General features: G+C 36.9%; 1 protein-coding gene across 1 annotated transcript in view; it reads right to left on the bottom strand.

Annotated features, from left to right (window-relative positions):
• The window catches only part of LOC127983544 (neurexin-3b-like), a 105815-nt gene that overhangs the window by 90318 nt on the left and 3046 nt on the right, over positions 1–12451 (bottom strand). Inside the window, exons 2-3 of the mRNA XM_052585734.1 lie at positions 10987–12037; positions 1169–1186 (exon numbers count right to left, since the gene is read on the bottom strand). Of these exons, the coding sequence (XP_052441694.1) occupies positions 1169–1186; positions 10987–11683 (715 nt within the window). The 5' untranslated portion in view covers positions 11684–12037. The remainder of the gene's footprint in view (positions 1–1168; positions 1187–10986; positions 12038–12451) is intronic.

Here is a 12451-nt window from a genome sequence, read left to right as displayed (position 1 = left end):
ATTTTTTTTGATGATGAAATTAAAATGCTTTATAAAATGCTCTATTAAAATGCTTTACTGTCACTTTTCATCAATCTATCACATTTATGCTGTATGAAAGTATTTAAAGAAAAGACATACAATTTTAATAATTATATTGCCTTAAGTGATATGATTATTAATTTTTAATTTGATTAGTTAATCATTATATAACGTAAACAAATAAATAAAATAAAATAAATAGCTGATTGTCTGTAAGATTGACAGCCCTAAAAGTAATAGATTATTGTAATAAACACAGAATGTGTCGCTTTCACACCCACAGCCTTTACCATAAATGTGTAAATTTGCACTTACATTCCAGTATTTTCCCAGCTTTGAGGGTTTTATATCTTTGTCATTCAGAAATTTAGCTAATTGCTAATGCAATTACATTATGGCATTTACTTCTATCAGGTCATAGGAGTCAATAATGTCATGTATATCTTAATTTAGGAACAAAAATTCCTTGTGCATTCAGCTACGAATATATATATATATATATATATATATATATATATATATATATATATATATATATATATATATATATATATATATATATCCTGATGGATTTCTAGAGTACAAGATGTAGCTTGTTCTGCACATCATCACTTCTACAACACAGAGCCTGAATGAGCTCAACTTAATGTGGTGTGGGAGCATTTCACTACAAACAAGGATTATGTTCACTGCCAGCACTGTGATAGTGTGCTAAAATACAGCATGGCAACAAACACTATGATCATCTGTCAGGAGAATTCTAAGTTAGGAATAAATTACCAGTGTAATGTTAAGCACAAATGAAAGTTTTAAATTATGGTAAATTGACAACCATAGTTAAAATAAATAAATAAATAAATAATAATAATAATAATAATAATAATAATAATATTTTTTAATAAAAATAATATGATCCAAACAATAAAATTAGATTAGTTTTATACTTTTGAATGAACCATAAGTTTATTTGGACTATGATTAAAGAATGGGATTTGTGCACAAGGTGTTTGGAGTCCTGTTTTATGCAATTATCAGGCTTCATGTGTGAAAGTGACTATTAAGTGAAGAACATTATTTTAATTCTCTGTATCTGAACTTTATTTGAGTTTATACAGTATGTGAGTAAGTTTCACAGACTGAGACTTACCAGGGGTTTTGTTGACAGCTTTTGAGAAGATGGCATAAAGTGGAAGGAAGACAGAAAGTTTATCTGTTAGACACACTTTTGCCTTTGCATGAAGGCTATCATGCAAAAGTTTTATTGTCAGCTAAAAAAAAAAAAAAAAAACATACTGTTTTGTCATGCAAGGGATCAGGACTGTCCCTGTGCATGTCTGTTAAAATAAATAAATAAATACATAAATAAATAAATAAAATCCTGTGGGGAAAAAAGGTCTATAAAATCTGTTCCATTTTCAGAGAGAAACAGATTGACATTATTACTTCAAATCACTCCATCACTTCAAAAAATATTGCTGCAGTGTCCGGAATGCCACAGCGTTCCTCACATACTCTGGATGAGGCCATAAATCCAAGCAGGTTACTAAGCCAGCTGTCCAGTGTGGACCATGTGGATTTACAAGGTTGTGAGGTTTGTGTATTTCTGGACCGTGGACACAGAGTATTACTCTGACTGAAGTCTCATGTGTATAGCTATACAAGTGAATCAGCCACAGCTGGTTTTGTTTCTGAATAAACCTGTTTAAATGAATGCACACTGATTGCAAGAGAACAGCACAGTTCAACTAAATAACCACATACTGTAAAGCCTTAAACCAGGCCTTTCAGATTGTAAAGCTTACATAAATCATCTGAAAAATGTTTCTATTAAATTAAATTTGAGAAATCCAATAAAAAAACAACAAAAAAAAAAACAACAACAACAACAACAAACAAACAAACAAAAAAAAAAAACTTCAATCTAAAGGCTAATTTCAAGGAGCCTGGCATATCTAAAAAGCTGAAGATAAAAGCAAAGCGTACTGATGGACGAGAAACTTCATGATCATATATAAATATGGGATTTTTTTTATTATTATTTATTTTTCAGAATTGTATGATTAATTTGTTAATTTTGTAAACAAAGGGACTTTGGATAAGTTGTTTTCTGCAAATTAAACCATCTTTTTAATTTTTTTATAATGTATATTTTATGCATTTGCCACTTTATCCAAAATGCATTGCATTTAATGCATACATTTTTTTTTTTTATATGAGTTCTCTCAAATTCAAATCCAGGCCTCTTTATCATATATCATCTGGATTTTCTGAAGGCTACGCAAAATCAGATATCTGAAAGTTAGAGACTCTTTTTTTTTTGTCTCTTTCCTGTCATCCTTTCAGGTTTGAAACCAGAGGATGATCAGTTTATTTATTCAATAATAGCTGGTCTGCCTGGCTAATTACATTTACAAAAGGCTTTTAGGGCAGACTTGTCAGGCTCCACTATAGGATGCACTGGGTTTCTTAGCTTACAGCACTTTTGGTAAATTCAGTTGACAGAGACGGTCTGATTTTTCATGTCTATGTTAAATTGGGAATCGACCCGCAATGCTGGTCCAGTGGTATGCTTCTGTAGAAACCAGCTTGATTTCAGCTAAAGAGCTAAATAAACTACCCATAATCCTGAAGGGAGATCCACAAGTCACTAGTATGGGTAGATAAATCACAGCAAACAATTTCCATAGACTTGTAAAGTCTGCATGAAATGAAAATGTATCAATGATTCATCCCTGAATATGTTTTGTTTTAGATATTTATTCTTTACCTTGTAATTCTTTTTAACATCAAGCAGGTTATAACATCAACTTGACCTTCTTGAACTCTTTCTGGTGACGTACAGTATTGTTCAAAATAATAGCAGTACAATGTGACTAACCAGAATAATCAAGGTTTTTAGTATATTTTTTATTGCTACGTGGCAAACAAGTTACCAGTAGGTTCAGTAGATTGTCAGAAAACAAACAAGACCCAGCATTCATGATATGCACGCTCTTAAGGCTGTGCAATTGGGCAATTAGTTGAAAGGGGTGTGTTCAAAAAAATAGCAGTGTCTACCTTTGACTGTACAAACTCAAAACTATTTTGTACAAACATTTTTTTTTTCTGGGATTTAGCAATCCTGTGAATCACTAAACTAATATTTAGTTGTATGACCACAGTTTTTTAAAACTGCTTGACATCTGTGTGGCATGGAGTCAACCAACTTGTGGCACCTCTCAGCTGTTATTCCACTCCATGATTCTTTAACAACATTCCACAATTCATTCACATTTCTTGGTTTTGCTTCAGAAACAGCATTTTTGATATCACCCCACGAGTTCTCAATTGGATTAAGGTCTGGAGATTGGGCTGGCCACTCCATAACATTAATTTTGTTGGTTTGGAACCAAGACTTTGCCCGTTTACTAGTGTGTTTTGGGTCATTGTCTTGTTGAAACAACCATTTCAAGGGCATGTCCTCTTCAGCATAGGGCAACATGACCTCTTCAAGTATTTTAACATATGCAAACTGATCCATGATCCCTGGTATGCGATAAATAGGCCCAACACCATAGTAGGAGAAACATGCCCATATCATGATGCTTGCACCTCCATGCTTCACTGTCTTCACTGTGTACTGTGGCTTGAATTCAGAGTTTGGGGGTCGTCTCACAAACTGCCTGTGGCCCTTGGACCCAAAAAGAACAATTTTACTCTCATCAGTCCACAAAATGTTCCTCCATTTCTCTTTAGGCCAGTTGATGTGTTCTTTGGCAAATTGTAACCTCTTCTACACATGCCTTTTTTTTAACAGAGGGACTTTGCAGGGGATTCTTGAAAATAGATTAGCTTCACACAGACGTCTTCTAACTGTCACAGTACTTACAGGTAACTCCAGACTGTCTTTGATCATCCTGGAGGTGATCATTGGCTGAGCCTTTGCCATTCTGGTTATTCTTCTATCCATTTTGATGGTTGTCTTCCGTTTTCTTCAACGTCTCTCTGGTTTTGCTCTCCATTTTAAGGCATTGGAGATCATTTTAGCTGAACAGCCTATCATTTTTTGCACCTCTTTATAGGTTTTCCCCTCTCTAATCAACTTTTTAATCAAAGTACGCTGTTCTTCTGAACAATGTCTTGAACGACCCATTTTCCTCAGCTTTCAAATGCATGTTCAACAAGTGTTGGCTTCATCCTTAAATAGGGGCCACCTGATTCACACCTGTTTCTTCACAAAATTGATTACCTCAGTGATTGAATGCCACACTGCTATTTTTTTGAACACACCCCTTTCAACTAATTCAACTAATTGCCCAATTGCACAGCCTTAAGAGCGTGCATATCATGAATGCTGGGTCTCATTTGTTTTCTGAGAATCTACTGAACCTACTGGTAACTTGTTTGCCACGTAGCAATAAAAAAATATACGAAAAACCTTGATTATTCTGGTTAGTCACATTGTACTGCTATTATTTTGAACAATACTGTATGTTGGACTTTTTAAATTTAAAGGAACCTATGACTTCCCTCTTTTTTAAGTGTTGTAGTACTCGAGTCCAAACAAAACAATATTTTATTGGTCCTGGTTTTTCCATGGAGCATTAAAGCTGCAGTAGGTAACTTTTGTAAAAATATATATTTTTTACATATTTGTTAAACCTGTCATTATGTCCTGACAGTAGAATATGAGACAGATAATCTGTGAAAAAAATCAAGCTCCTCTGGCTCCTCCCAGTGGTCCTATTTCCATTTGCAGAAATCCATCCGCTCCCGGTAAGAAACGACCAATCAGAGCTGCGGTCCGTAACTTTGTGTTGTGTTCAAAATGTAGAAAAATGTATATAATAAGCGAGTACACCATGAATCCATTTTCCAAACCGTGTTTTTGGCTTGTCCTGAATCACTAGGGTGCACCTATAATAAGTGTTTATATTCAGACTATTTTAGATTGCTTCGGGGATACCGCAGCGGAGTGACCCAGTACCTTTGTGATTCTTCATAGACATAAACAGAGAGAAGTAGTTCCGGCTACGATGTTCTTCCGCAAGACGCAAGCAGTTCTGTTTATTAACCGCTAGAGCGTCAAAAGTTACCAACAGCAGCTTTAATACTACGCCTTCACTTGGACTCTATACTCTAACACTGCAGGCACATTTTGTGGTATTTGCCACAAAATCATATGCACTTTTTTGTATGCACATATGCACATACCATTTTGTGGTATGTGCATATGATCCGCTCTCTGGATTAGAGAACAATATGTGTGCTGCAGATGTTTGTGTTACACTCATACAAATCCAGTCTTGTTCACTCCACACAAAATTATATTTATACTGTCTGAATGGTTTAACCCACTTCAGTTCTCTTTCTCAACACACACTTTTCTGGTCTCGGGTTTGACATGCACTGGACTCTTAAATAAGCTGCTCTTGACTATACTGCCTCCTTTGTCAACAAAATGGCTGCTTCTAAAACAATACCCATCCCTCCACTGTTAAATATAAACACAGAAGAGTTAGCAGAAGCGGATTTCCAGACAGTGTCACTTTGACTGGTTACTTGAAGCTTTGAGAGAGAGAGAGGAGAGGTGGGGGTGTGGGGTAATCGCCCTCACGTGACCATATCCCTCTTGATGACATGCTGCACAGCTTTAATCCTTTGCTCTATTTTTCATCCCAAAAACTCAAATCCCAACATTTGCCTGCTTTGGGTCAAGAGACACAAATGCCCACTGCGCCTGAATCAGGTTGCAAGTCATTTTCCCCTTTTTTATTGACCTACTTTTGTAGTAAGATTATAGTAACTGTCATTTTTTTTCCATGTATTATTTATTAATCCTCACAGTTAAGTCCACTGCGATTGTTTTGATTTTTTTTTTTTTTTTTTTTTTTTTTTTTTACATGTTGTTGAGCATAAATTGCTTTTTCTTTTTTAAGGCTACGTTAATAACATGAAGCTCGTAAATGAAGAAAATTGTGAAGAAATGTTTATTTTTCATCGAGTCTCTTAATAATGAAATCATCATTAAATGACAACGCATCTTTACAATGCAGCGATTCGCAAATAAACTATCAGAGATTAAACAGACGGAATCTAATGGATGCATCTTAAATGTGACAAACACAGAAATATCACATGATTTTATGTTTTGTAGCTGCTATCCTGTTGCTGTGATCTCAATAACTAAATGATGTGGCACAGTTTGCAAGTGATAGCCTACCCTCTGATCCACATCATCATGGCAGACTGAACGTGTTTTATGACTAAACACATATTGTTTTAATCTGCCTGCAGTCTAAGACAGATTTTCACATGATAATACTGACGGCTGTGCTCCTGCTGGGGTTGTGTGGTCTATCTAGCATTTTCAAACACACTGAGGTATGTGGTCTGCTTTCCTGTGCCATCTGCAAGCTCTGAGGGTCTTTGCAGTTGCCATATCTGTTTGCACTTGAAACAGTAGCAGGTTGGACAAATTACCAAAGGCAAACATTTAACCGTTTCTGAGCTAACATTTGTTACTTTGGTACTGTGCTGTTAATTTGCAACAACCACTGGAATAGACGGCAACAACTTAATGGTTCTCAGTTACTGACGTAAACTTGGTTGCCTGATATATGGGAATGAGTACTGTATTTGCTAAGACGCTATGGGAAAAACTCCCTTTTCTCCGAATATTGAAGCATTTTCAATAACTCATAGGGTGAAAAGTGTAAAAGAGGAGAATGGACCAGTCGTGGGCCAGTGCATCCCTGTCCTTCGAAAAGTAAATTGGGCAGTGAGAGTTGCCTTCTGAGGACCAATACTCTATAAACTGTCTGTGGGTGGAGCATCTACTCATCTGAATGGACGTTGTTCCAAGGTAGCATGTCTGCTCCTTGCTTCAACCTGCCCGGCACGTGCGGTGCTCTTAGCGAATTCAAGCTGAGTTGAGCCCATTCCAGGAGGCGGTCTACCAGAATGAAGAGGCACTTTGAGGACAGAGCGCCCTGGCGATTTTTATATACGACTCTACTGTCATGTTGTCTGAGCGGACTAACAAGTGGTGTCCCTGATGGTCTGTTAGAATGGTGCGAAGGCCTAAACATATTGGCAGCATTTCCGGGCAATTGATGTGAAGCCGACTCTCCTCTTTCGACCAAAGGCTGAAAGCTGGTTTGCCATCACACAGCGCTCCCCAACCTATGCTGGAAGCATCTGTCGAGACCACCTTCCTTCTGCACACTAATCCCAGGGTCATGGCAGATCCAGCACTTCCTTGGGCCGGGGTCCCTGGCTCTTAGAGAGTGGATAGCATTTGGCCCAGTGGGAGTGATGTCAGGATTCAGGCTTAGAGGCTGGAGGTGCAGCCAATGATGTGGGCTTCAGAGGCTGCTGAGTCAGTGTCGTCTTGAGCGACTGGCCACAGCTCTAGAACTAGAGTGCTTTGGCAAGAAGTGTCAAACTTCTTCACAGCGGCGCAGCTCCTTGAAAGCTGTGTGGTTTGGTCCAAACTCATCCATATTCCGGAGAAAATTTGCGTGAAGGCCCTGTTGGACTGCCATAGAGTAAAGTGCCTAGGCTGCTTGCCCAGCTGACTAGTAGGCTTGTCCTGTGAGTGATGGAGTTGTCCTTAAGTCCAGCTCAAACAGAGCTTTAGACAGGAAACGGAACAGTTCGGCATCCATGCCCATGCTGGTTGCGCTGGGCTCTGCAGACGGCAGCGAGGTGAGGTTGAAAGAATAGTCTCTTTCTCATAGCATCTTAGCAAACTCAGTACGAGTGATGTATCAACAGGGAACAAATGTTACTGTGCATTAACTACTGGTAGACTTCCAAATAGAATCAATAACAATGGCTTACTCAAGAGTAGATTATTTTTGTTAACAAGCTAAATTAGTTTGTTGCATAAATCAGACTGATTTATTGAAAATGCTAATTTATTCTCTGCCAGCAGGTGGTGCTTTAAACAGTAAATAATAGAGGTTTCCCCAGTAATGGCTGTACACAAAGCAGCAGCTTACAAACGCTGCTTTATCAGGCATATAACACGCAAACTGAAGTTAAAATGGCATATAAAAATTTTCTAAAGGCAGTTTTCCTTTAGAAATACAGTTATATAAAAACACCCGTTCCTCATTTTGATTTTGAAATTAGCAGTATGAGCTCATGTTTATTCAACAAAGCCTTTTGAAAAATCTGTCTTGATTGTTTTTGATATTGTGGTGGGTTGCCACAAATATGTATGGGAAATACATCCCACAGCACAACTACCTGAGCCCAACTTCATTACTCATCAATTTAACTCTAGCTAAGTTTGTAGCCAGTGCCACTAGCCAGAACCATAAACAAACAAAGACTGGAAGTTAACTGCGGGCCAGGCGCGTGTTGCCTGAAGAAATTGTCTATAGGCAAACACTGGAATTGGACTGAGAAAAGTTTTAATCTGCTATGTTTTTTGGACAACTAAAGGTCTGGCAATGGGATTAGAGTAAAACAATAATCTAAATAATAAAAATAATTTTACATTTAACAAATCTGAATGATGAGGGCTTGATAAAAAGTCTCCAAGTCAGTTAATGTGATCTTATATAACATTTAATATAAAATCCAACTTTTAATATAAATGAGCCCCCAGGACAAGTGTCTGAAGTTGAAGAAACACCCTTCTCTGTAAGTAAGACCCATTATAAATTGTGCCTTATTCTCAAAACTCTGCAATGAATTTGTTAATTTACAATTACTGCCTTTTTAAATATTTTTGAATACATGTTGGAAGAGCTTTATATCACGCATATCCCGATGTAGTCAAGCACATTTCAGATCACAGTAGTTTTGCTAAATCCTCCACAACCAAACACTTAGATCTGTCTTGCAGACTAGGGAATTGTGGATATGCTGAATACACATTGAATTCAGCACAGCTTTTTGGCCATATTTGTACATTTAGTAGATTTGCATAATTTCTTTAGTTAATCAGGTGCTCCAGATAGCATGCACAAATGAATGCTATCATTGGGTGCTATTCATTCTTAGTGGATTCCCTGTAAATGAGTTAATGAAGCCATGCTGTGAGGTACTGAGAGCATGTCAGTCCAAGTTTAAGCCCATCATTTACCCCCATCGCCCCCAGCGAATGAGCCATTTCTCTTTCGTTCCGCCCCTAATTATGGAACGCTACTACAGCTCAGTGGTGCAATCCGTTATCAGACACGTCCATTAATCAGTGGACACGACTGGGGCCTGATGAAGCCAAGGAAGGCTGTGACGGCCCTGACAGCCATGCCTGCAGTCAAAGCACAGGACAGGCTGAGCAAAACGCCTGCTCTGAGATTAGAGGTCCACTAGCGTCGCATTTATCACATCAGTTTTCCCTTGAGCAGCCGCTGAATGGCTCCTCATTAAGGGCACTTTTTTAGGCCTACTGGTTGCTAGAAGGCAAGAGGCACAGTAACATCCTTCACCAGCCCTCCAGCCCTGAGCACCCCTACTGATCCAAAGGTGATCTGATCATACAGCCTGATCTCATGTGGCTACCGACTATCTCTTAATCTTTATAAAGGAGCACTGAGGCCCAGGGCTGGTATGAAGTCTAAAGGGCTTGGGTTTGATCACGAAATGCAATAAATCAGGCAATCAGGTTTGGGTCGACTGATTCACTGCCTGACTCTATGCCTTTATATTCATGCCCTGAATAAATTGAGATGATTGTGGAATTATAGACTATACACATGGAACCACATGAAAAGAATAATATTTCATAACCACAGCAAAAAAAGTCTCTTGGCAATTCAGTGTGCATTCAGAAAATATAATCAGTTTTGAGACTTATTCTAATACCTGCTAGTGAGTCTACAGTGAGAGTAATCCCAAATAAGTCGTAACACTGAAGTTCAGTTGAAAAAAGAAACTTGACCCTTTAGAATCAAGAAATGTTCTGTTCTAAATAATATAAATACAAATTTCAGTTCAAAAGGTTCAACTCTTAAAATTGCAGTATACCTTCACTTGTCTGTAACGTGCGGGATCTGGATATTTGATGAAAAAAAAGTATAATTGAACCTATAGCAATGACCATATATATATATATATATATATATATATATATATATATATATATATATATATATATATATATATATATATATATATATATATATATATAAATCCAAATAAAAGATGGATGTCCCTGCAAAAGCTTTGAAGTGAGAACAATATCTGTAACATATAAGGCACACAATGATGACATAAACTATCACTCAATCATTATTCCTTGGGTAATACAATGAGCAAAGTAATTACTGATAATTAAAACATCATTATTATAAATGTTTTCTAGGTTGACACATTAAATTGCATTAACATACATTTTGTAAAAAAAAAATTTTTTTTTTTTTTGCAGACGTAGCAAGTTGATATTGCAGGGTTTTTTTTTTTTTTTTTTTTTTTTTGAGTATATTATCAGTACCCTGCAAGTGGTCAAAGGTATCCAAACAGGTATAAACAGGTATTAACTTTTGTATTTATTAATTAGTTTGTTTCACTCAAAAGTGTATGCCATCTTAATAAATACATGTTTTATTAATGCAAAGAGTACACACATTCTTAAGTAAGACACAAGAGTCTAACTTTTTGGGACCACTGCATAAAATTTAGCTTAGCATGCTTGTGTACAATCAATAATGTTGTCTAGTTCCAATGTGATAATTTAACAAATTAATTAAATTTACTTTGAGGTGTAATTTAACTGCATATACATTCAACATTTTCAATGCTTTCAGTCAAAACTTGACATTCAACCAGAAAAAAAAAAAATGCTAACTTATTTTTCAGTAAACCAAATTTACTTTGAATGTGTGAAAGGAAAATAAATAGGATCTGTTTTGATTTTATCTAAAAAAAAATTATCTTTTGCCTATGTTTTCTTAAAAATAGAATACTAAAATAAATTACATCAAACTGTTGGCCAGATATGTCTTCAAAATCAAAAGTTAACATGCTTACCTTCATTGCAGTAACGACCTACATATCCTGTTTTGGAGCAGTCACAGTAAGCTTCACCGTCAGCCATGCTGCAACTTCCTCCATTTTCACAGGGGTTATCTGTACACAAGCCTTCCATCTCTAACCAGACCTTTTGGCTCCCTAGGCGTGTTGGAACCTGATTCCCGTAAACCAGTTCTGTAATAATCCCCTTGAACGGTGGCATCTCCTTAGCTGAAGCTAGTGTTAGGGCAGATGTTCGAATGTCTTGAGGAACTCCTCCAAGATACAGGTCACTGACAATCTTCATGAACTGCCTTTGCGGTCTCACTTCATCCACCTTCGACTCTCCGTCCAGTACCAACACGGTTCGCAAGTTGTGCCTGCTGATGGTGGCAAAGTGCCAGCGACTGTCGTTTACCATCTTGTCAGAGATTATAGTGGTTTCTGCACAGTCTACGCTAAAATGCAACTTCAGCTTGCCTTCCTCAATGCTCAGGAGCAGGAAGTCACAATATCCTCCATCATCAAAGTAGAGAACCAGAGCATCTGATATAGCTGTTTTGAACTGAAAGCTGAGGTCACTTCTGGTGCTGGCATCCCAGCGTAGATAGCGCGCCCACTGACCCTCTAAGCCTGTGAACTCCAGGCCCAAACCAAGACTCAGGAAGGTGCTGAGCAGTAATAGTATACAATGGGGCCGGCAAATGGGAGGCATGGTAACCAGTGGTTATGCTACGAGATTGCAATGAGCAAAATAAAATTCCTCAGTTATGTTTTTTGGCAAATGGTGAAGATCATTGAAGAAACCTAAAATCCTTTAGATGACAAATGTATGATTGAAGAAGGTGAGGCCATTGAGGTTCTTGACACATGCTATCCTAAATCCTGTTATGGGCACCAGGATGAATTCCAAACAGAACAAATAGCCTTTAGATTAGAACAACTGGTCAGCTTCTACTATTTAGATAGGCTTTACTGATGATGTTCCGTTGAGTCGACTTTCTGGATTAAAACAGACATGTTCCATATTGGTTCTGATTCTATATCGCCACATGTTAATGTACACAATCTGTGAAGATAAAGAAAAGAAAAAAAGACATTTTCATTAGGTTCATTACACAGTTCCAAATTTAAAAGGAAAATAAATTACACAAATGTATTTGTCAGTGTTTGATGTACAGTATATATATATATATATATATATATATATATATATATATATATATATATATATATATATATATACCCAATCACTGACATTATTAGAAAACATAATTATTAGAAAACATGGGCAAATTTGATTTATTTATTCAACCATTTTTGAAAAACAGTAATAAAGAATGGCATACAGCTTCACAATATCAAACGTTTTTCTCACGTTTTCACACATATAACACCTTTTTTTCACATATGGCATTTATACATAAAATATATCATTACATTTTAGTTGGAGATCCTTTGCAAAGAAATAATTTATCCGAGG

Source organism: Carassius gibelio, chromosome B20 (assembly GCF_023724105.1).
Source record: "Carassius gibelio isolate Cgi1373 ecotype wild population from Czech Republic chromosome B20, carGib1.2-hapl.c, whole genome shotgun sequence".
In the NCBI taxonomy this organism is placed as follows: Eukaryota; Metazoa; Chordata; class Actinopteri; order Cypriniformes; family Cyprinidae; genus Carassius; species Carassius gibelio.
This window is presented reverse-complemented; position numbering and strand designations above follow the sequence as displayed.